The 26,916-nt window shown below is 37.8% G+C and overlaps 1 protein-coding gene across 1 annotated transcript in view; it reads right to left on the bottom strand.

The window, feature by feature from the left end:
- Positions 1–2,851: 2,851 nt before the first annotated feature.
- The window catches only part of LOC130235495 (WD repeat, SAM and U-box domain-containing protein 1-like), a 38,669-nt gene continuing 14,604 nt past the window's right edge, over positions 2,852–26,916 (bottom strand). The window contains exons 9-12 of the mRNA XM_056466084.1: positions 22,517–22,543; positions 20,549–20,728; positions 4,812–4,946; positions 2,852–3,003 (exon numbers count right to left, since the gene is read on the bottom strand). Of these exons, the coding sequence (XP_056322059.1) occupies positions 2,852–3,003; positions 4,812–4,946; positions 20,549–20,728; positions 22,517–22,543 (494 nt within the window). The remainder of the gene's footprint in view (positions 3,004–4,811; positions 4,947–20,548; positions 20,729–22,516; positions 22,544–26,916) is intronic.

Raw genomic sequence — 26,916 nt, 5'->3', positions numbered from 1 at the left:
ATAGGCACATGAATGATGGTATGAATTTCTGGATATCCTCATAAAGATATTAATTGGTGTACATATGAAATAGTGTGACGCAGTGGCGCAATAAGTAGTGCTGTCGCCTCACAGCAAGAAGGTCGCTGGTTCGAGCCTCGGCTGGGTCAGTTAGTGTTTCTGTGTGGAGTTTGCATGTTCTCCCTGCGTTTGCGTGGGTTTCCTCTGTGTGCTCCGGTTTCCCCCACAGTCCAAAGACATGCAGTACAGGTGAATTGGGTAGGCTAAATTGTCCGTACTGAATGAGAGTGTGTGGATGTTTCCCAGAGATGGGTTGCGGCTGGAAGGGCATCCGCTGCGTAAAAACGTACTGGATAAGTTGGCGGTTCATTCCGCTGTGGCGACCCCGGATTAATAAAGGGACTAAGCCAAAAAGAAAATGAATGAATGTATGAATTAGTGCATTTATGAACTTACAAATTTATGTATGCATTAAAGTGAATCAAATTTTACTGACACCTTTATTTTTATATTGCTTTATACAACGCAGTTCTCTGAGCTCAAAAACACAGCAGACTGTGAATTAAACATTCATCATCTTGTTCTATACAACAGCCTTATGGTTAATCAGAACTAAACCTGACCTGAAAGTTTCAATCAATCCTTTCTGCTTACTTTTCATTTTATTTCTCATTTTTCTGCAGCAATACACTTCCGCATTACACTATATATATTCTAAACTCTTCAGTTGCTGTAATAGCTAGATTTTTATTATTCTATTTTTTTATCAAATGATAAAGATGTGCGCACAAAACTGATTTGAAGACATTACGATCCTAAGAACAGCACTGGCAGAATATATTAATGAAAATGAGAATTTGTGGAGTCGTTTGTTAAAAGCTTTTTCCCAGAATGCTCAGCAATGTTCTGTACATGTGCTATTTTGAACAGAAGCGCTTTTCATTAAAAATCTTTCTGACCTCCATTCAAATCCAGGTCCATTAGCTTGACTTCTGCTCAGCCTGAACACCTTAAATTACCTCCGCTGAGTAATGACATCAAGGCCTTTCAGACAGAAAACTACAGATGAACAAGACCAATGCAGTCCGTGCATGATCAATTTAATTCTGAAGAACATGGACAGCTGCATGAACGGATGATGGAGAAGGTCTGTAGATGTCTAATTGATTATTGTAGATGACAGAATATAATGAAGCTTGTAAAGTTGAATCATCTGCATTCAAATGATTTGTTGTTTTAAATGCTACACAAAAGCATGCATAAGCAATAAGCATGCATATAAAAGCACCTTTTTCTAATGTTTTTTGAAAGCAGTATTAATATTACCTTTAATTTACCAGGTTAAAGCACATCGAGATTAAAACTCTTTTACAAGAGCATCCTGGTCAGCACTGTCAGCAACACAAACTCACTTTGGACTTAACAAATTACTTCCATACATGCATACATGCCTACTACTACAATACTAGAAAAAAATTATAAAATAAAGGGCGGCAAGAAGGTTGCTGGTTTGAGCCTCGGCTGGGTCAGTTGGCATTTCTGTGTGGAGTTTGCATGTTCTCCCCATGTTGGCGTGGGTTTCCTCCGGGTGCTCCGGTTTCCCCCACAAGTCCAAACACATGCGCTATAGGGGAATTGGGTAAGCTAAATTGGCCGTAGTGTACGAGTGTTAATGAGTATATGGGTGTTTCCCAGTGATGGGTTGCAGCTAGAAGGGCATCTGCTGTGTAAAACATATGCTGGATAAGTTGGTGGTTCATTCCGCTGTGGCAACCCCAGATTAATAAAGGGACCAAGCCGAAAAGAAAATGAATGAAAATAAAATAAATTAAATAAATAATGATAAAAAAATTAATTTAATTAAAAATGTAATAAAAAATAAAAAAATAAATATAAAATAAAATGCATTATCAATAAAATAAAAATAAATAAAAGAAAGTAATAAATTTAAAAAAAAATTATTAATTTTAAAAAAAGTACATAAAACAAAAAATGTATAAAAAAAAAACTACAAGGGCACAAAACTAACACTTCTACAACTAGACGTTTCTGTCTCCAAAACTTAAGATTAACACTTAAAAAACATCTAATGACAACCCAGCGCACTAAACACTAAATACTGCCCTATGATTGATTTTTTTAAACATTTATAAATTTATGATTAATATATTAAAAAAACCTTTATGACTGGTTTTGTGGCCTAGAGTCACACATTATTAATGCATAAAGTAAATAAAAGTGGTCCTATGACAGATCCCTGTGGCACACCTTTGGTTAAATTGAGAAAAGCAAGAAATAAGATGTTTGATATAAATAAGGAATATCAGGCTTCAGTTTTTCTGACTGACACAAACACATTACAAAGAAAATAAAGCCACTCTGAATTTAAATGTTTTCCTGGCTTTTCCCCATGCAAGACTGCACTCGTAAAAGGGAGAAAACCAATACATTTTTCCCAACATTCACTCTCTACCAACTGAAGAGGACATGTTTGTATATTAAAGCAGAGATTCTAGATAAATAAGACTTCACATGCTATCTTAAAAACAATATTTAACCGGTTAAATGTATTAATCCTTCTTATTATACAAATATAGTCAATAAAAATGGCTACATATGCATCTGAGGACAGGTTAAAAACCATATCACAGAGAACAAAATGAAACATAAATCCTCATTAACTCTGCCCTGGTTGATGATGATTCACAAATGTTTCATGAAGCGATTAGGTTCAGTTTTGTTGCTGATAAAACTTCACTGAAATCAATCACTATTAAACTCTAGAGGTTTGTATCTAGAACAAAATCTTCCACATATTCACATGTAATCCATCAGATACAAAAAAAAGTGGTCACTGACTGGACTTCCAGCGCTGTATGGCCATCTTCAGGCTTCTGTTGAGCGTCAGTATGGTGGTCTGTAAGGGAAGATTGGTCATCGGGCTGGAGCGATTGGGAGTGTTGATCCAGCTCTCGATCGCCTCCCTCTCATAGGAATATCCATCTGTTAGAGACACGCAATGATATACGTACTCCTATTATCCAATTTCAAAAGTTCATCATTTTCTTACAACAGGTTTACATTTCAAACAAACATTTTCTCTACCATTTCATCCGTATCCATCCATTTTCATGAGCTGTTTTTACAGTATAAATATATGCTTAATGGAAACACCAAGATGTGCATACATACTTAAGATGTGCATAAAAATCTTGTGCGCACAGCTGAGTAGGATAAGCTTTCTATACACTAAGAAAAATTGTGCACAAACTAAGACGGAAACACATTTATAGAATAAATTCCAGCATGTGCATCAAAAAAGGTCATGTGATTTTGCTTTAACAGATCACATGATGATATAAATTTGCATGATGAGACGCATTAAAGGACAAATCAGTGTTTCCAGCTCATTTCAATACATCAGAAATGTTGGCTTGCTCACTGTAAAATGCCTCAGCTAAAGTCTGTCATCACAGTGGTTCAGTATTATTATTATTAGCGTTGGGCGATAATTCCATAATGATAATTATCACCATATATCATTTTTCGATAAAACGATACCGACAGTTCGATAAGTGTTTGATAACTATATGTGTAAATTTTGCAGCCTGCACTTCCAGATGCCGCACATGGTACAAGTTTACAGCCATACAGTGTAGTTGCACTTGGGGGAGGAAGAAGAAAATAAGTAAAAAATAAATAAATAAGGTCACAGTCATTGTTGACAAGAAACGTCACTAAACTTCAGAGGTCTGGAGCTACTTCGTTTTTTGCAATCCGACACAAAACAGAGCAAACTGCGCAGACGACTCGTGCCATCAAAAACAGGCAGCACCACAAACCTGCTTCATCGTTAAAACCAATGCCACCCTTATGAAGATGCTAGTGTTGGTAGAAACTATGCTAAAAGATGCCAGTAGATTTTAATTTATTATATACATGCGCATCATCTTTTTGAAAAGTACATTACACTGTAAAATATGCTGGGTTCTACAATCGCTTTCAGTTGGGACATGAAGCAATAAAGCTTAATTGTTTTATGTACAATCTGCTTATATTTGTAAAAACAAATAAGTTTTCCCCCCAAAATAGTCACGAACGGTGTTGTTTCAGCTCAATTTAAATAAGCAGTTTGAACAAACAGCAAATGTCATTTTATGAGTGTATATGTTGTATAACTGCAGGTTAACTGTATATATAGTTTGAGTCAGTATTATTAGCCCTCCAGAATTATTAGCCAACCTAATTTTTCAACACATTTCTAAACAATAGCTTTAATAACTCATTTCTAATAACTGATTTCTTTTATCTTTGCCATGATGACAGTAAATAATATTTGACTAGATATTTTTCAAGATACTAGTATTCAGCTTAAAGTGACATATAAAGGCTTAACTAGGATTATTAGGCAAGTCATTGTATAACAGTGGTTTGTTCTGTAGACGATCTAAAATAAATATTGCTTATGGGGACTGTTAATATTGACCATATAAAAATAAGCTTTTATTCTAGCCGAAATAAAACAAATAAGACTTTCTCTAGAAGAAAAAATATTATAGGAAATACTGTGAAAATTTTCTTGCTCTGTTAAACATCATTTGGGAAATATTTAAAAAAGAAAAACAAATTCACAGGAGGGCCAATAATTTTGATGTAATTTAACAGTTTATTCCGTCCACCCTATACACAACACCTTAACTCTCTCATTTTGACTGTAATGTAATAACATGCACCTTTTGGAATGATTATTGTTATTTTAAAAAGCGATATACAAATGAACTTGAACTGTATTAAACCTGTTCTCCACTGACCTGCAGCGATGACCGGCTCCTTCATCAGCTCTCTGGTGATTGGACAGATAAACTCATCTGGACAGTCAGTGTCCGTCAGTGAAGACCTCAGATCCTTAATCTTCCTCAAGACTCGACCCCGGAGACCCACAGACTCTACAGGACAGAAAGAATATCATTAAAAGGCCCAAATTATTATTCATTCTGCAAGTGCCTCACACAGGCGAGTGGGCTTGACAAACCACCCGTAAAAAAACACTTTTAACTCTGACACTTTAACCGACACTGACACCGGTTTTGCACCTGACACTTTCTTACAATCACTAGTGTTTCCCCTACCATTATATTAAGGTGATGCCCCGCCCTCCCAATGGCTTTCCCCGCCCCCCCTGAAGTCAAGTTAACTGTATTTTCTATATAGCGGCAGATCACAACTTCTTTTAATAAACAAGCTAAATAGCCGTATGTAATATCTTATTTACGCAACGGCATGTCATTTCTGTTTCTACATGGTCACGCGATTACAAATTTCTGCTCTCTGAATCGCGCACGGTGGAGTTCCACAAGCGCCAAATCGGACAGGCAAATCATTTTGAATGAATCTTTTGTATGACTCAGCAATGAGTCCTCTCAGGGAGTGATTCGTTTATCTGTGCACATTTGTGCAGGTGGAGGAGAAGATTAGTTCCTTTTTAAGAGTCTTCCATCAGGTTTGAGTTGTTCGTTCATCACGTGAAAGACAGAAGCCAGTCATATGCAGTCAGAGCCGGAAAAAGATTTGATCCGTTCATCTCTCGAGTCCTCGGTTTGAGTTGTTCGTTCATCACGTGAAAGACAGAAGCCAGTCATATGCAGTCAGAGCCGGAAAAAGATTTGATCCGTTCATCTCTCGAGACCTCGGTTTGAGTTGTTCATTCATCACGTGAAAGACAGAAGCCAATCATATGCATTTAGAGCCAGAAAAAGAATTGATCTGTTCAGTCCTCGGTTTGAGTCGTTCGTTTAACACGTGAAGGACAGAAGCCTTATCATAAGCATTTAAAGCCGACTTTAAATTATCTCAAAAAAAGATTTGTTCATCTCAATGAACCAGACTCAAAGGTACGAGTAATTAAAATGATCCAAACTTCCTATCTCTACACCGGATGACAGGCTTTGACCCAACTTGGCTGTCAGAGCAGCAATACTCCCCCTGACTGTATAAGACTGATCTTGGTAAGCAAGTCAATAAATAAACCCTTAGGAAAAGATACTTGAATTTTTATACATATGTAAAGGTCATGTACAAAAGTATACTTTAAGTACACTAATACCAATGCACTAGTAGTGAACTTGTGTACTAATAGCGCTCGAGACTGTAAGAATGAGTTTTAAACCACAGCGGTTCGAACTGTAGTTCTGCCGGATGACAAAGTTATCAGTATTGATAACTGAACATTTCTAGTCAAACCATTCTTCTGCAATCTTATACCAAAAACAGAAATAAGGGCAGTATTAATAGCTAAAAATGTGGGAGAGCGTTGATATTGTGTGATTGTATTGTATTGCAATATGGAGCAATTAAATGTTGATGTTAAATCAAAAGTAATTCACAAATACTTGAAAATGAGTTGATTTAATGACAATAATTCTCTATGGTTACATCTGAATTACAAAATAACTGTATAAAATGATCAAATATGAAATGATAAAACATATGATATAAATTGTACCCAGCTTAAATGTAAAATTAAAGTTATCAGAGGTAGAAGGAGAGACACAGGGGGAGGGAGGGAGAGAGACAAAGAGAGCAGGCCCAGAAGTAGAGTCAGAGAAGATAGACTCAAGAGTAGGAGAGGAGCAGAGCAGGAAAGCAGACCAGGAAAAGACAGGCAAGGAAAAGAGGCAGAGCAGCGTTTTACCACATATTTTGTATCTTTCTTGACCATGTGACTAAAGCCCAAATGCTGACACATTCAAACTGACCAATCAACATGTGACCACATCGTAAAACCCAGGTGGTCCACATACCAGGCCCTGATCTTATCAGTATCTGCCTTTGGACTCAGTATGGACCTTCAAATAGACATGTTTTGTCATACTATATTAACAAATGCATATGATAATTTAGCCTCTTTCAAGACAAAGCGGCCCACTTTCTAGTTATTAAAAGTATATTTTTGTATTTCAAGTTTAAAATTGCTTCTATTGCCCTGACGCTCACAGTCAGCAGTGTATACTGTGAGAGCGACTTCTCAACCATAAACAGGGTAAGAAATACTTCTTACAACAGCATTTGCTGCTTAAAGCAAATTTTAACAGTTAATGAATTTGCAGGTCAAGACAAACATCCGCAATAGGCTGCAAGGAGACCATCTTGCAGCCTGCATGCGGATCTCAATAAATGGGCCAGACATTTCTGAATTTCCATACCAAGAGGCTCTGGAAATCTGCTTCCAAAGGCCCAGAAAGACACACTGCAGTGACAAAAGCTGCACACTTTGTGGATAAAAAAAAGATATAAAAATGAATGTTAAATATTAATTTGTACGGTTGTACAGTTCCAATAATTGTTCAGTTATTTACTGCTGTCTTTAAAAGAAACAAATTAACACCACGACTCCTTGTGATTTTGTCGGTGTCAGTCTAAACAGGCAGGATTGCCAGCCCCCACCCCAACACTGTAAACCTAGGGGAAACACTGCACTCAAGAAAGAACAAAAAAAAACATTGTGCATTTATAAAATGAGCTTCACACAGGTGAGTGGGCTTGACAAACCACCTGTAGAAACACTCATTTCTCTATACCCCCCCCCCCCCCTCCTTACTCTAGCATGTAATTCTCTGAGCACTAACAGTTCCTTTGTTTAATCAGCACTTGTTGTGTGTATTGCCTCTTCTTGTTGAATCGCTGAATGCCTGCTCAATTGTAAGTTGCTATGGACAAAACCATCTGTTAAACGACTAAAAGATTAAATGTAATGTGAATGTAAAATGCTGTCTTTTGATATATGACATATATAATTTGCAGTAAACTGAAATCATTATTAATGTAAATCCATGCTTAAATATGACAGGGAACATTTGATTGTTACTAGCTGTTGTTTATCTTATTGTTATTCTTATTGTTATAACAATAATCAATAATTTAACAATAACAGAGCTGACATTTTTTTCCAGAGTTTTGTACTTAGATTCTAACCTCAAATCAGACACATTTACATCATATGAGAGTTCTGGTTGGGTAAGCTAATGGAGTAGACGTGTCTGTTTCTCAATCCTATACAATGATTGATTTAGATTTGCATAAAGCCCATTTACTTTACTTGTGAACTAAAAATCGGAACACTTCCAAGTAAAACTATCATATCGGTTAAACATGACCTCCAAATTGCTTAAACAGAGCAAAAAAGAAGCGAAAACTGACCGCTTAGAGGACGCCATGCACCAGCTGAACATGGTGGTGATGGTCAAACTTTTGGATCAACATCGACAGACCTTATAGGCGAAGTTCGAATCCTCCATTTCAACTCTTGAGGATAGGATGAACCGCTTCCATTCTAAGCTATCAGATCACGCACAAAAGACGGCATCGTTAGAATCAATGCACTCAACGAGTTCTGGCTCTGCCCCTGGCTCTAGAATCAGCCTGCACCACTCAAACACCTGTATGAAATTACAAGATAAAAGTTGTGGACCTTGAATCACATAGCCACCGTAATAATATTTGTATTGTGGGCATACGAGAGTCGCTCGAAAGGCCTTGACCTTTTTTGCGCAGGTACTGGTGGACATTCTGGAAGACGACGTTTTATCCTCTCCTCCAGAGATTGACCGGGGGCACAGGGCTTTGTATAGCAAATCAGTGACGGGAAAAAACCAGAGGCCAGTCATCATTCGACTACATTTACATCATATTATTTTGTTTTTTGGTGAATGAGATATTCACTGAAATATCACACTAATGCATTATTTATCTACATTTTTGTATACAATTATTTTGCACCAATTGAGAGAATAACGACACACCTCAATGCCTTGCAGATTTTCCCACCAGAGAAAGAGACATCACTTGAAGCAAGTCACATATTTTTCCTATCAGTTCTTTACAGATGTTTCTGCCTTTATAAAACCGATGTAACAGAGTTGACCAGAACGCAGAGACAGACACACAATGTCTTTTTTTTTTATAATTGAAGTTGAATATTATAACTGAAAATAAATAACTATAGAATAGATGTTTCATGCATGTTGTCACAATCACCAGCGATCTAATCCTGGCAGATCATTGGTAAACATGCAGATCACGACGGATTACAAATCCGCCATTACATGGACTACAAGTTCCAGTCATAACTTGGTATTATTGGTGTTATTATTCAAAACTGCTTGATTAGTTTTTGTAACACACACCAGCTTATTCAAAATGTGACAGTCTGGGAAAGAAGAAAAGTTAAACAAAAATAATCCAAATTAAATGCATTTTTATGTCTATGACATAAGTGTTTTAGTGACTATTACATACTTGTACAAAGAGTTTCATCATTATAAAAAAATCATTGTTCCTCTTAAGAGAGACAAGAAATAGACTTTCCAGGCTTTTCCATTATACTCATCAAAAGAATCAGGGGGTTTTGTTTTAGCAATTATAGCATGAAGCTTCATTTTAAGCCAAAAATACTTCACTAAAGATGTGTTATGATGAAAACAAAAAGTGTTCATAAGTACAAATCTAACTCAGAAAAAGTTGAGGCAGTACGCGAAATGCAAATTTTAAAAAATCAAGTAGTGATTTTCAAGTTTACTTTGACTTGTATGTCATTGCAGACAATATGAACACAAAATATTTCATGTTTTGTCCGGTCAACTTCATTTCATTTGTAAATATCCATCCTTTCCTGTCATTCAGACCTGCAACACATTCCTAAACAAGTTGCAACGGGAGCAATTTAGGGCTAGTAATCAGGTAAAATGGTTAATGATTTGGTACAAAAGCAGCATCCAAGAATGGTCTGGTCCTTTAGGAGCAAAGATGGGCTGAGGATCGCCAGTTTGTAAACAAATTCGTGAGAAAACTATTGAAATGATTAAAAACAATGTTCCTCAAGGAAAGATAGGAAGACATTTGTACATTTCACATTCAACAGTGCAGAACATCATTAAAACATTAAAGGAATTTGAAATCATTTCAGTGAGTAAAGAACAAGGGTGAAAGCCTAAGCTGAACTACCATGATCTCCGATCCATCAGTCGGCACTGCATCAAGAGTCCTCATTCATCTATAAGTGATATCACCACATGGGCTCAGGACTACTTTGGCAAACCTTTGTCAAGTACAACAATACATAGTTACATCCACAAATGCCAGTGAAAACTGTACTGTGCCAAAAGGTAGCCCTATGTTAACAGTGTCCAGATGCATCGTTGAATTCTCTGGGCTGAGAGGCACCCGGCATGGACCATCACACAGTGGAAATGTGTACTGTGGGCAGATGAATCAGTATTTCAGGTATTTTTTGGGAGAAATGGACACCGTGTGCTCTGGACTAATGAAGAAAAAGATCATTCAGACTGTTACCAGCATCAAGTCCAAAAGCCAGGGTCTGTCATGGTATGGGGGTTATGTCAGTGGCCTTGGAATGTAATGTATTTTTTATGTATTGCCATGTCAGCAACCAAGGCTATTTTCATGGCAAGAACATTTCAATATTAAATAAACAATTAAGAACAACAAACAAATGAACACAAGTTAAATAAGATGTTTATAGTGTTCACACATGTTAAGAATTCTAAAATCTCTTCTGGTGTCACTTTGCTAAAAATGTCCTTAAGACAGGGGCGTAGCAACCGGGGGGGGACGGGGGGACACGCCCCCCTCACTTTTTGGAAACAGGTTATTCTGTACCCCGACTGGCCCACACGTTTTATTTGACCTAGCGGCCGCAAGTGTTCTCTGATTTGTTACTTGATTTGAGTGAACGATCACTCAGCCAATCACAGCGCGAATCTCTTGAGCGTCTGCCACGAGCTTCATTCATTCACTTTGCAGTCAAAGACAGGGATGACGCGGAAGGGAGCAACAGCCACAGCTGGGTAAATCACGGTAAACCACTAACGTTACAGAATCCTACTTTTGTTCCGTTTTGAAGTGAGAACCGTAAAGTCCCTGGTGCTGGTGTCTTGTCTGGTGCTGAGACAGAGAAAGACAGCGGGGTTAAGTTGGTTTTGTTTTCGGTATTCCTGACACATTCAGTGACAGACGGCATTAACTAAAAAAACCTCTAACCCTAAAAACATCTAAACTGTATTCCCTACAGAAAGACAAAGCAGGTTATATTCACAGCTGTCTTTCTTTTTTAGCTCGATATTACCAGCACTGCTTGAGCAGTCGCAATATGCGTTTAGCCAGAGAGAGCTCACGCTGAGCTAAACTCACAGTAAGGGACCGTCGGAAAAGTGCTTCTGTTTTTCGGTTTTTTTTTTTCTAAAAAAGACCAACATAACTCTGCTGAGAAAGACGTGTTATATTATCAAAATTATGCAGCCTTTTTTACGGCCTATTGCTTAATTTATGATTTAGACATGTAAATACACACAACTACTAGTAAAACAAGAACTTTAGCGTTTGTAAAACACACAAGGAAGTCTAACAATTCATTAAAATATAATTTGCGGATGTGTTTTAATCATATCAGATACACATACTGAAAGTAACTATAAAATTGAATCTACTCCTCTCTAAGTTCACCAACCACTTACTTGCATGTATTTGGGGAGTAATTGGTGAATTTACGTGTTGAATCCTGCGTGTTCTGCTTTTATGAATGACGCATCGGCCGCAAGTACACATGGCGATGTCCATCTCACGTTATATGTGTAGTATCAACTTGCAATTTTGCAATTGCATTGTAGTATTTAAAAATATTTTCACACAGAGTAATGCTTAATTTAAATGTGTGTGGTTCTGTTTATTTATTGTTATTATTAATATTTTGTAATTATTTTAGAATTTTGGTTAAAAGATTATTAAATAAACTTTATTGCTAATAAATCATTAATCACTTTTGAGTGACCATACAGCTGTCCCCCCCACTTTTAAAATGGCTGTTACGCCCCTGCCTTAAGAGAGTTAATTTCATAAAAAAGTCTTCTAGAATCATTAAAAGCGAACAGTCCAGTAAAATGTGTTTTACAGTAAGAGGAGTTTTGCTTCAGTGGCCTTGGCAAAGGTAACTTACAGTTCTGTGATGCACCGTTAATGCTGAAAAGTACATAGAGATTTTGGAGCACAATATGCTGCCTTCTTTTCCAGAGACGCTCATGCATATTTTAACAAGACAATGTAAAACCACATTCTGTACAAATTACAAAGTCCTGGCTGTGGAGGAAGAGGATGCAGGTACTTGACTGGTCTGCCTGCAGTCACGACCAGTTTCCAATACAAAATATGTGGCACATTTTAAAGCGCAAAATACGACAATGAAGACCCCGTACTGTTGCCCACCTTTAGACTTGTTTGCCGGAAAAATGGGACAAAATTACACCTGAAACTCTTCATCACTTGGTCTCTTCAGTCCCTAAACGTCTTTTAAGTGTTGTGAAAAGAAATGGCAACATTACGAAGTGGTAAATGCTTTACTGATCTAACTTTTTTGAGATGTGCTTCAAGAAACAAAATTGGAGTATGTGTTTAATAAAAACAACAACAAGAGAAATCATGAGGAACACATTAAATAGGTGTTGTATTGTCTGCAATTAAATACAAGTCAAAGTAAATGTAGAAATCACTACTTTTTTATTTGCGTTTTATATACTGTCCCAACCTTTTCTGATTTGGGGTTGTAGGACCATAAAATACTATGGAAGTCAATGACTGTTGATTACTAAAACATTTTTGACTATCCAAGTTCGGTGATGTTCGTTGGGCAGCGAATGAAGATTGTTTTGCTAATGAGCTACGAACATAGATCTATAAATCTCATACAAAAGTTTGAGCTGGGCAATATGGCAAAAAATAAAGAGTGAAAAAATCCTGTGAAAATTTCTGAATTTAGCAAAAGTTTTATCTTTTAGAAATCCCCATCTGATAGTAGCTTGAGTTGAGCGGAAATTTGAAGGGGGGGGGGGGGGGGGAGTGAAACAAAGGTTTTTGTGAAATTTGTTATGAAATACAGCAGCCTAATGACAGATGACACATAGTATATGACACGAGAGTATATTTCCTAGCTATATCAGCCAAGAAAATAGCAACTTTTCATTCGTTTTCCATCAGTCTTAGTACATAAAAAGAGTCAAGCTTTAAAAAGGAAAATGATCTTAACTCTTTGGTCATTTTTAAGCAAGATGCTAGTTGTCTAATCTGATTCAATGATCTATGCTAAGCTAAAAGTGCTCCAGTCAGATCCCGAGATTGGCTGAATGGATTAAAAAAATGGTAAACTCAACTCTTTAACTCTACAATTAACCTACTTTTAAAAAGGTGGAGTGTTTCTTTAACTACAACAACAACTAACTACAATTCTTGAGAAAAACTACTCTATTAGAGTAATGTAAAAAAATTGTGATGATGAGCCTCAGGATTACATGAGGAGCTGGAGAAAAACATGAGGCTGGTGTTTTCTAGCTGCATGTGCAATCTATACACAGTCAGTCTACTCAGCCAGGATGAGCTGGGGAATCACAGCAGAAGCACCTCTGGAAAAATCATTCATTAAACAATCGAGCTCCTCCTGAGGATCCACAGAGGAAAAAAAAAAAAAAAAAAAACACCCCACTGGAGCTGCTGCAGCCTCAACCACAGGTGAAAAACTCAACTAATCAACTCCCCACTGCAAACACAACTCAGGTTAGGAGATCTCGGTTTTTATTTTGATTACTACTTCTGATTATTTAAATAATTATCATTTATCACATGGCTGTCTTGAATACTTGATTCTGATTGGTCAGCCGTTTTGGGTACGTTCCTTTAAAAGAGTAATTATAGTTACTTCTCACAAATAGTAACTGAGTAAGTAACTGAGTTACATAATTATAAAAGTAACTAATTACCAGGGAAAGTAACTACTGCGTTATTTTAATAAAAATCAAATTGGTCAAACGCCAATAAAATAAATATAAATCACTGTACACTAATCTACACTATTTTAATGGTGTGGGACAATGTGAGAGACAACAGCAGCATGTCCACAACTATATATCTAGATATTATTGTGTTTAATACTGATTATTATTATTGTGTTTAATTCTGTCTAAGAAATAAATGTTTTCGGTGGAGAAAAATCAAGTTTTATTTGCTTTGACGTCGTGACTTCGTCTCCTCATTTGGTGGCAGAGCTCACATTATCACCTGTGTAGCCACTTGTGACGGCATGTGACGACGTGAGGCGCTTCATTAGATTAGAGAATTACTTGTTAGAGACTTTTTCCTGGGCATTAGTTGCAGGATACATAAACATTCCTGCCTTTCACCTTAAAGAGGGAAAAATAGCGCTTTTATTTCCAGTTTGCAAACGCTACCAATGAAATTGTTGGATTTGCCATCGTTCTGACTCCTAGTCGTTGGTGTGTGTGACTGACTGTGCGTGTGAACTCCCGCTCTACTCTGCCTCTGATTGGCAAACGATGGAAATGTACACTAAGCCAATCATCACATTCACAGTTACACCACACTCACAGACACACCAATCATCATCACTGGTTGGTTATGTGTCCCGCTCCAGCCCTAAACGAACACACAAACACAAAGAAACCCACCCTAAAGATAGAGAGGTTCTATGTCTGAGAGTGCTGTTCGCATGAAAACCGCTTCAGTGTTCTCAATTACAGTAACACGCATTTTATTGTCAGTAATGGTAAAGGTGTTGTAAAAGGGGAAACAGTAATTAATTTGATTACTCGTTACTGAATAAAGTAATGCTGTTTATAGCACTGTTATTCCCATCACTGTTGGTCAATCACGCCATTCCAAGGTATTTTCTTCTTAGATAAGAACTGCTGAAACTAACAACACAAGCTCATCCAGGTACTACGAAACATCTTGACTAGGACTTCACAATACATCGCTTCAGCATCGATATCACAATGTGCCAATCTGCAATAGTCACATCGCAGGATTTCAAGCAATGGCAGTCAATTTGAACCATTTGGACACAAAAATAAAACAATGATGGCACTCTAACAAAGATTAATTGAATTATTTATACAATGAAGACTATACCACGTCATTTTACATTTGATTAATGAATTTCTGTACCTAAATACTGTTAGACTCCACCAAAAACATAAGCTCTGTTTGTTTCATTTTTAAAAAAAATCTTCTATTGTTTTCATCTGTTATTCAATGTATTTTATTTTTTCGATATATTTTTTACAAATAAAATTGTCTACATGCATGTGCACTTCATTACAAAATCATCCCAATCAATGTACAATTCTAAATTATTTCCAAATAGAGTCATCTTGTGCAATTATAATCATATAATTATATATGTAATCATACCCTGTACACCAACGACTGCACTGCAAAAGACCCCTCCATCAAACTCAAGTTTGCAGACGACACTACTCTTATCGGCCTCATCCAGAATGGTGACGAGTCTGCATACAGACAGGAGGTGGAGCGGCTGGCGTTATGGTGCAGATACAACAACCTAGAGCTGAACACGCTCAAAACAGTGGAGATGATAGTGAACAGAACTGTGGCTGCAGTAGAGTCATTCAGGTACCTGGGCACCACCATCTCTCAGGATCTGAAGTGGGACATTCATATAGACTCTATTGTGAAGAAAACCCAGCAGAGTACTTCCTTCGTCAGCTGAGGAAGTTCAACCTGCCACAGGAGCTGCTCGTACAGTTCTACTCAGCTGTCATCCAATCCATCCTCTGCACTTCAATCACCGTCTGGTTCGGCTCAGCTGCCAAAACCGACCTCCGTAGACTACAGCGAATAGTCCGGACTGCTGAACGAATCACTGGCACAACCCTTCCTACACTTAAAGAACTGTACTCTTCCAGAGTGAGTAAAAGGGCTCGCAAAATCACTCTGGACGCCTCACACCCAGCACACTACCTGTTCGAACTGTTACCGTCTGGTCGGCGCTTCAGAGCACCAAGCACAAAAACAGCCAGACACAGAAAAAGTTTCTTTCCTCAGGCTGTCTACCTTATGAACAGTTAAATATTCCCATCCACATCCATATTTATATGCCTGTCTGTCTCACTGCTGTTTTAGACTATTTGGCACCATCTTGTGGCTCAATAATAGGCAGGTTGGTTTATACTCCATTCAGCTTCTTTCGTTTCTATCAGCTTTGCATTTAATTAAAGAATGAATAAATTATCATGCCTCAGAACAATGTTTTGCGTCTAATTGTTATCTTTTGTGGCAAGCAGCTGTGTAATAAACAGGATAAAGTACATATAGGTGAATGTTTTTGAGGAATAAAGCTCTTCAGTCTAATACAACAGTGCTCTGCTTCATGTCAGGCCACTGATATACCTGTTGGGCTTTATTCAGAGATAACAACCTCCTGCATCTACTTTATCCCTTACTTATTTCAAGGCATGTTATTCCCAGATAACAACTGCTGAATAACACAGGCTCATCGGTGAACAGAATCACATCGACAGGCAATGAATACGATCACATCAATACAAACATCTACAGGTATGTGCCAAAAAATTTGAATATCGAAGGCAAGTCCATTTACTTCAATAATTTGTTTCAAAAAATGAAACTTTTGTGTTATGTTAGTTCAATACATACAAAGTGAAATATTTCAAGCCTTCATTTGATTTCATTTTAATGATTATGGATTAAAGTTTTCAATTCAATTTTTTTTCAATTCAATTCACCTTTATTTGTATAGCGCTTATACAATGTAGATTGTGTCAAAGCAGCTTCACATAAAAGGTCACAGTAAATAGGAACAGTGTAGTTCAGTTTGTAGTGTTCAAGTTCAGTTCAGTTTAGCTCAGTTCAGTGTGGTTTAATAATCACTACTGAGAGTCCAAACACTGAAGAGCAAATCCATCGATGCGCAGCTCTACAGATCCTGAACCATGCAAGCCAGTGGCGACAGCGGAGAGGGAAAAAAAACTTCACTAAAGGCGGAAGTGAAGAAAAAAAACCTTGAGAGAAACCAGACTCAGTTGGGCACGACCATTTTAATTTCTCCGCTGGCCAAACGTCTTGTGCAGAGCTCCAGTCTCAGTGGCGGAGGCTGGAAGCTGGCCTCAGCGAAGACTCGTCTGTCTCTGGAGCGTCACAGGAATCAGTCTCATGTTCTCCACTCCTCCATGACCATCGCAGTAGTTGATGAAAAAAAAATCCAGTATTTCACAAAATTTGAATATTTCAGTAGCTTTGGCACTGTGTGCAGGTCCCAAGTCCTGCTGGAAAATAATATCATCATCTCTAAAAAGCTTGTCAGTAGCACGAAGTGCTCTAAAACATCATGGTATGGAGCTGCGTTTCTGTGGACTTGATAAAAGACAATGGACCCACACCAGCATATGGCATGGCTCTCCAAAAAATCATTGACTGTGGAAAGTTCACACTGGACTTTAAGCAGCTTGACCTTTGTGTCTCTCCGCTCTTCCTCCAGACTCTAGGATCTTGATTTCCAAATAATATAAACAATTTGCTTTCATCTGAAAAGAGGACTTGGGACCACTGGGCAACAGACCAGTACTTTTTCTCTTTAGCTCAGCACAGACACTTCTAACGTTGTTCTTGGTTCAGGAGTGGCTTGACGCATGGAATTCTAGAGCTGTAGCCCATGTCATGCAGACGTCTCCAATCCAAAAGCATTTGAATTAAGTATTTGTCAATAGTTGGAATAATTTCTGGTATTTTCCCAAGGTATAATGTAATAAATGAGTAGTCCGATTCTTCTCCAGTTGTTTTTTATTTCAGTCGCTATTTCATACCAGAAGGTTTGTATTTTAGGGAAAGCCCACAAAACGTGATGGTTAGCCATCGAGGTTCCACATTGTCTTCAACAAGAGCCCAAACTTTCAGCACCTGTTCGCAATGCAGACAGTCTAGGAGTTATGAAGAACCTCATCAGATTTTTTTGTATGCATCCACAAATACTGTGATTAAATTAGAATCATCCTAAAATTTACTTTTAATTTTTTTATTAAAGTAATCTCTGACTTGCAAGTATCTGTAAAAGTCCTGCTTGTCTAGGCCAAATATATCCGATAAGGTCTAATAACTCATGAAATGTCCGTTAGAGGTCACTGGACTGAATGATGTGATTCCTCTCCAATCTTCTAGCTGGTATACCCGGTTGAAAGTCTGGGTCGAATGTTATCCAACTTAATATCCCATTATGTTTTTATAATTGTATCTTCTTCAGTATACTAAACCATAACTTTAATGAAAACACGGTCCAAGTTTTCATTCTATATACTTTTCTGCTAGATTTTTATTACCAAGTAATGATTGTAAAGGTGTATCTATTTGTGTAGTTTCTAGTGTTTTTCATTTAGACTCATAACTTTGTATACACCAACATAGTAAAGGTTTTAGTTGTGCAGCAAAAAAATAATCCTGAAGACATGGAAGGGCTCTCCCACCGTTTTATTTTCTCAACTGCAGTGTTTTGAACTTTATCTGTATGTGGTGGTTCTTGATGATCTGACACCATCCTCAGTCGCCCTTGCTTGACAATACTCTCAAGGCTGTGGTCATACTTGTCCACCTTTCCCTTCCTCTTAACACTCCATTAATATACTAAGACACTGCACTCTGTGAGCATCCAGTTTCTTTTGCAATTGCCTTTTGAGACTTTCCCTCATTTTGGAGGGTTTCAATGATGGTCTTCTCCACAACCCTCAAGTCAGCAATCTTTCTCATGATTCTGAAACCTATTTCAAGGCTTTGCATTACCTAGTGGACTAGACTGACACGCAGGGAGCATAAAATGTTGAACTCTGTCATGATATTCTAATTTTGTGAAATACTGGATTAGATTTTTTCATCTTTAATCCATAATCATTCAAATTAAAACAAATGAAGGCTTGAAATATTTCACTTTGTGTGTAGTAATCTAATATAACACACAAGTTTCACTTTTTGAAACAAATTATTGAAATAAATGGACTTTCCCTCTTTTTTGGCACATACCTGTAGATTTATATGTATCTGCTTGTCAGCCACGCTGCTGTTTTAGCGAAAACATTGAGAAAGATGAAAGTTATGCTATTTCATTAAGTTCTGTAGTTAGCTAACCATTTACAAAGTCATGCTAAAAATTCAGAAACATTCTGATCCACACACAAATTCAAATTTATGAAGATTATTAAAACAAAAAGCTTATAACCTCTTCTACTTCTAAAACCCTGGCCACCGCTATGCTTCTGATTTGTCCTTACAGATTATTATTATTAAAAATAAGCATTTACATAATACCTCAAACGTTGAAACAAAATATATATATGCAGTGTTTCCTCTAGGATTTTTTCCAGCTGTGGCGGCAGGCCTGTTTTACACAGATCTACCAACTACCTTTGGCGTTATTTCAATGACAAATGTCATGAGCGCAGTATTAGAAGTCGAGATCGCATTTATGTAATAGCCTACGAGCATGCGGATCTCTTTGCTTGCACGCTGATTTCCTCTGCTCGTGCACAAAACTTCTTGCACACCCCCTCAAATACAAGCCGTTTCAAGAGCGCGCAGATCTTCTTGTGCGCTCTCAAATAAACGCTGCTGAGGTGTGATTTATTGCGTTTATGTAACGAGTATGTCTCCAACATTTATTAGATTTTCTAGGAATATTTATGAATGTCTCCAATAGACCTACAGAGCGGTATTAATGCGTCCTGAAGTAAAGTAAAACGGCTGTACGTCGTGTTTGCTGGCCTCACGCATCACATACTTGTCATTCAACCAGTCAGTCAGTCAGCACGTAACCTTAAAGGGTTAAACAAATGATGCACAGCACTACTACGGTTACAGAAAAGTTTGCGCTGTTATAATTCACTTACCCTTTAATACGTTTTGGTGCGATTATCACTAGCTATTGAAAAAATTGAATGTTTTGAATGAGAAGCTGTAATGTAGCCATGGCGGGATGAATCTTGGTGTGGGAACCCGCCATGGAAGAATGAATGTAGCGGAAACCATGCCATATATATATACTGTATTAAAATAGTTTTTTTTACATATATCTACAATATTTTTTACAGTATAAAGCAGGGGTCACCAATCTTGGTCCTGGAGGGCCGGTGTCCCTGCGGGTTTTAGCTCCAACTTCCCTCAACACACCTGCACGGGTGTTTCAAGTATACCTAGTAAGACCTTGATTAGTTTGTTCAGGTGTGCTTGATTAGGGTTGGAGCTAAAATCTGCAGGACGCCGGCTCTCCAGGAACAAGTTTGGTGACCTTTGGTATAAAGTATGTTTTTTATGAGAGTATAAGGCTTTCCAATTTTAAGATGGAGCTCTAGCTCTCTAGAAAGATCATATCTGAGAGCCCATGGCATCTGAAATATATAAAAAAAAGCCTGGAATAAAATATATTCTGAGTTTTTGTTCGTCAGGAGTGGAAGAACTACTTCCTAAGAAACTTCCTAAGAAAAATGCCTACCAGTGCAAAAGTTACAGCCACAATGCTAGAATGTTGCTAGGGTGTTGTTGGTGGTTGCTTATTACTAAAAAAAAGCACACCTCCAAAGGTTGTTTATTATTAAATAATAATTAATAATAGAAGAACTCATAATAAGGCAGAGGGAGAATGTTTGGAGGAGATTTCTGTGTGTTTCCTTACCAATGTTAAATTCGCTGCTCAGCGTCTCTGTGTTTAATGTGATGAGTTCAGGCCCGTCAATATCATGGGCCCTAAATGTGTCCACCAGAGCCTCAAATCCTTCATCCCCGAGCCACTCACACACATCTTCCTCTGACCAATCACAGACCAGCGTTCTGGAGTAACCCTGTGACTTCCTCCCTGTCAACACACACAACAGGAAGAGGTTTATTATCATCCTCAATGCTGAACAACTCTCATTATATTCCAAACAATGCGTCTCTTCCTTCCCAAACATAAACAAAGCATCTGCCCTGATTCATTATTCATGTGTGCATGCCTGAACAGATTTATAAAATATTGCTTCCATGTTGTTTGTTAACAATGCTTCATTCATCAATTTTTTTAAACATACAATATTTTAATTACATTTGTTTATCATTCAAACTAGAGACAGACTTTAAGTTAAAAAAATACAGTATATGCGCCACCTCAAGTAGCTACAACGGCATATATGTTATGAACAGCAAAGACAGCGTAAACTAACGGTTGGAAACTTTAACACATTTCCGTGAATCGTTTCTTTCAAACCACGTGAATCATGATGATAATACAATTCTATGTTTTTAAATTGTTTATTGATGTTTATTAAAAGCAATGTTTGGTTGCTTTTAGCTGATTGCTTGCTTACCGTTTGTGATTTTGCGGTTCCAGACTGAATGAATAGCACGTTCAAATATTCGGTTCGGTGATTGATTGACTCGTAAACTGACTGGGCTGATTTGTTTGATTCGCGATCGGTTTGGTTACCATGCATAGTTTAAATAACCGAGAGCGTTTCCTAAAAGGCAGCTATGGTTGCATGTTCTGTCGTTTCCTACAGAACTTGAGACAATGGATCCCCAACACACCGCTGACTGAAAAAGCTGCGTAAACTAACGGTTCAAAACTGACTCATTTCGGTAAATCGGTTCTTTCAAACCACGCGAATCATGATAATAATGTAATTCTATGTTTTACTAAAATTTTGTTTATAAAAACCAATATGTGACCGCTTTTAGCTCAATGTTTACCGTCTGTGATTCGGCAATTCTCGACTAAACGAATCAAACACGTTGGAAAGTTTTCGGTTCAATGATGGATTGACTCTTGAACCGAATGGGCGGATTTGTTTGATTCGTGATCAGTTTGGTTAACTAGCAGCATAACCAAACATTGAGCGTTTCCCAAAAGGCAAATATGGTTCTAAATGATGTAGTTTCCAACACAATTTAATGAAGAGACCATCTTTTTTTGCAACAATGGTGTTAGGGGAACACAACACACCGCTGACTGAAAAAACTGCGTAAACTAACAGTTGAAAACTGACTCATTTCCGTGAATCGGTTCTTTCAAACCACGTGATTCATGCTAGTAATAAAGATCTATGTTTTAATAAAATTATGTTTGTTAAAACCAATGCTTGATTGCTTTTAGTTAAACGCTCACCGTCTGTGATTCAGCAGTTCTCGACTAAATGAATAAATCAAACATGTTGGACGGTTTTCGGTTCACTGATTGATTGACTCGTGAGCCGAACGGGCTGATTTGTTTGATTCGCCACGTGATCAGTTTGCAAGTTCTGTCGTTTCTAATAATGTTTAATGGAACTTGCAGCAATTCTTTTCCCAACAATGCTTTTAGAGAAACAAACAGCTGACTGAAAAGATCCGAACACTGCTCGAAGCTAACGTCGTACGAATCGCAACTTGCTCTCAGATCTCAAAACATCCGAGTCGCGATGGAATCCACATTAAACTACTGTAGCGATTTGCTTAATAGAAATCAACCAATACTCCGTGTGTTTATATTTGGGTTATTCTCTTAATCTCCTCACAAACACATTCAGATTTGATTCCCTTTTACCTTTCAGATATAATACACAATGAATAGAAATGATTCTTTGTTCGGTGTTTAATGCTGAGAACACCCTGAATAAGGAGCTCTTACCTTGGGCAGAGGTTTTCAATGTTTCAGCTAGAAAATAGAGAGAAAAAATGGTCATTAAATGTGAAAACCCTACTGAAAAATCTAGCTTAAACCAGCCTAGGCTGGTTGGTTGGTTTTAGCTGGTTGACCAGCCTGGTTTTAGAGGGGTTTTGGCCATTTCCAGGCTGGTTTCCAGCCATTTCCAGCCTGGTCTTAGCTGGTCAGGCTGGAAAATGACCAGCTAAAACCAGCTTGACCACCTAGCCAGGCTGGGAGCCCAGCCAAAACCAGCTATGTCCATCTTAAACCAGGCTGGTCAAGCTGGTTTTAGCTGGATTTAGCTGGTCATTTTCCAGCCTGACCAGTTAAGACCAGGCTGGAAAAGGCTGGTAACCAGCCTGGAAATGGCCAAAACCCCTCTAAAACCAGGCTGGTCAACCAGCTAAAACCAGCCAACCAGCCTAGGCTGGTTTAAGCTGGATTTTTCAGCAGGGAAGACAGCAGGTGTCACAAGATCAATGGCAGTTTATTTTAATACTTTCTGTCTTTTATGAGACATCAGCATAGAGAAACTGAGTTTGGTTTTGTATTATTTTGTTACATTTTTAGTCTAAACAAAATGACAGCTGGTCCTTGCTGTACAAGAGATCTTACAGAGTGATTTTATGAGGGGAAAAAAGACTGCTCTTATTGAGGCATTAGTTGGTCACATGATCTGTTTTTGGGAAAATAAGGGTGTTAGGCCTAACATTACTCCAAATTGCCTTTTTCACAGAAAGCTGACTAATAGGTCAACAAAAGCAGAATTTCTGAAGGGTACGAACTACTGTTTGAAGCCATAAGCCGTCATTATATAACAGAAGTGCAGCTCTTCTGAGTGTTGATGGTGTGTAATCCAGGTTTGGACGAATGCCTCGCTGAGCTGCTACTGTCCTGATGGCTGGACTGTGTGTGTGTGTGTGCCATCTGTCAGACCCGTAGGACAGACAACTAACAAGCCCAGGGTCACACAAACACAATCACTACTTGTTCTCTCTCTCATAGGCGTAATTTATAGTGTAAAAATCACTTGTCTTATGGCCTTACCCCACACCTAAACCTAAACCCAGCTCTCAAAGGAAACAATTAGCACTTGTACATTTTTAAAGTACTCTATTCTGTGTGATTTTTGGAGAGGGGTCTGGATGCAGACCTGGTGCAGTGCAATCTGAGCTGCATCCAATGCTTTTTAATGGGCTTACCTAACCCCAACCCTACCCCTCACAGTGCCGTCACTCACTCTATTTGAGTGCATTGTGTCTGAGATTGCATCGCTGAGTGATGCAATCTCAGCTTGCATCATAAAGGCTGCATCCAGATACTATTGGATTTTTGAGCTATTTTCCCTTGTGGGGACCAAAAAAAATGGCCTACATTTACTGTTATTGCTGTACTTGTAGGGACATTTGGTCCCCGTGATATAAGGATTACACGCACATACACTGATGTAGGCCTGCTTTTAAATAACATTTCGGTTGCAGAAAATAACCAATTTTACATCTTGATTTTGGGGGTGGCACGGTGGCTCAGTGGTTAGCACTGTCGCCTCACAGCTGGGTCAGTTGGCATTTCTGTGTGGAGTTTGCATGTTCTCCCCGTGTTGGCGTGGGTTTCCTCCGGGAGCTCTGGTTTCCAGTGTGTTTTCCAGTACTGGGTTGAGGCTGGAAGGGCATCCGCTGCGTAAAACATATGCTGGATGTGGTGACCTGTGATAAACCAGGGACTAAGCGGAATGAAAATTAATGAATGAACATGTTTGTTTTTTCCCTCCTGAAACATCTGATTTCAAAATATCTCACTAATATTTATTTTCGCAAATAATTCTGCACTTACATCACATAATTATGGCTTTTTTTTCAGAATTCTGCACTTATATCTTGCAACTATTTGAACTCTTACATCTTGAAATAATTTTCCCCCTCAAAAAATCGATAATTGTGGACCCTGATATCATACACCCGGCGCAATAAGACGCAAGACACGCTTTGCGCAATTTGTTGCTATTTTCAGACCAGCTCAATCCTAATTTTCACGTTTTGCGCCACGTTTGTCCACTTTGTGGACTCATGGGTGTGCTGGTCTACAAAGGAGGTGTGTTAAAGCGCATTGTTGGTATTTTGATGAACTGAAAAAGACTGCACCATTGACCAACTGAAAGCAGGTCTAAAGTCCAGCACAGAGTGCGTTAGTTATGTGCCTATGCAGGTCCAAATGCTTACACATTGTTTTATACACACAGGATGTACAGCAATACACAAATATCTTTACATATAAAAAAAATAAAGGATTAAAATGATACAAAAATTATTATTTTCTACATAAATATTAAAACCACTGCCTCCAGCCCTTCTTCATCCCGGGGGGCTTATATCATGACAATTTGCATTTGTATAATGTTATTATTATTATTAGCAATTTCATTTATTTATTTATGCATATTTATATTTGTTTTAATAAAACTAGTTTAGATTTGTCCACCTGTGGGGTTTTGGAGACGTCTGCATCACCATATGGGGCATAAGAACAGGATATAACTGTGTGTTTGGATATAACTATAATTTTCACTTCATTATTATTGTTCATTTATTCATTTATTAAATAGTTTTGAAACAAATCTTTGCACTTAACAAATGAAATTAAATATGTAGGCTAATGGATGTCTTCAGTGGAGCGGGTTTCCACTGTTTCCTTATCCATGAAAGTAAAGGAGTAAAGAGTAAAGAGAAAGTAAAGAGGCTGAATGGAGGAGGCTCGTTCTTTATTCTCACACTGCAGATGCTCTGTTTAACTGTTTTCTCGCTAGTGAAGCGTTTGGTAGAACAATCGGTGCAGTCGGTAGCACAATCGCCTCACAGCAAGAAGGTTGCTGGTTCGAGCCCCAGCTGGGTCAGTTGGCATTTCGGTGTGGAGTTTGCATGTTCTCTCTGTGATCGCGTGGGTTTCCTCCGGGTGCTCCGGTTTCCCCCACAGTCCAAAAACATGCGGTACAGGTAAGCTAAATTGTCTGTTGTGAATGAGTGTGTATGGACGTAAATAGAGTGTGTAAAATAATACAATTATTACTTAGTTATTTTCAATTACAAAATCAAAATAGCATTACAGTTCAAAACAATAATAAAAATACAATTGATTTCAACAGCTCAGTGGCAAAGCTCTGAAGTCCTAAGAGGCCTTGCATTCATATAATTTTTTCTCTCGTGTTATCTCCTGATCTTGACATAACAACTCGTTTTCTTGTGATCTCGACATAACAAAAAGACGTTTTTGCTTTTATGTATTAATTATTAATAATTCTGAATATTATATACATTTTAGAGTGTAGGTAGATAGCACAAAATAAGTTGTTGCATGTATGGATTATGAAGAATTTATCTTGATTTTGCTTTAATGTGTGCTTTCCAAAGATATTTACAATTACTTTAAAAAGTGAAAGCTGCAAATAAGGCGATATGCGTGTGTTATGTTTCAGAACGTAATAATTATTTGTTTATTTTATATATATATATATATATATATATATATATATATATATATATATATATATATATATATATATATATATATATATATATATATATATATATATATATATATATATATATATATGCGCAGGTCTCGAACTCTCTAGAGCTTCGCTTGATTGGGGTCCAGATGTGTTGCGAGTGGGAGTGTATATAAGTGGAGGAGAGGAACAAAGGACGAATCTTCTGCTCGGTGCAGGTCACAAAGCTCCGTTGTCATTGCCGCTACTGCTGCTGTTGTTCCGAGCGTCCTCTATCACTTGCCCCAGATTATTTGTGCATTAGTGGGGTGTAATTGATTGATTTTGTTAGCTGACAAGTCTTTATTTCTTTACTAACTGCTCGCTGCTCATCTGAGCCTGCTTTGTTTTCACTCATTAGAACTGTGTATTATTTTTAGATAATTGTAGCTGTAGGTTGGTAATCGCCATTTACTTTAAAATCCCGTTTTCTCCTGGTTTGTGGCAGCGAGGGAGAAAGGGAAGTTTTGTTGACATTTTATTTGGGCTTCTTTATTTTAGCAGGTAAGTTAGGATTATTTTCCCGCAAGTTAGCTGTCTTTTTGTTTGTTATTTTGGCCTGGATTGCCTTCTGAAGAGATGCTTCCGAGCTCTTTATTGTTAAAAAAATCAGCCTTGTTATTCCTTGATAAACTGGTTGTGATTATTGTGAGCTGGTACAGGAGAAGGGGAAAACCCTAAATTTATTATTTAAAAGTTCAATTTATACCTTTGTTATTGTTCTCGCCAACCCTAGACTGGTCGGGACATACTGTAACAAACAGCGTGTCTAACATCCTAGAATAAGCAGAAAAAAAGGAGAGATCACGAGCAAACAAGCTGTTATGAAGACGGAGATCAG

The sequence above is a fragment of the Danio aesculapii genome, chromosome 9 (assembly GCF_903798145.1).
Source record: "Danio aesculapii chromosome 9, fDanAes4.1, whole genome shotgun sequence".
Taxonomy (NCBI): Eukaryota; Metazoa; Chordata; class Actinopteri; order Cypriniformes; family Danionidae; genus Danio; species Danio aesculapii.
Note: the sequence above shows the minus strand (reverse complement) of the source record. Positions and strands in the feature narration are given on the sequence as shown.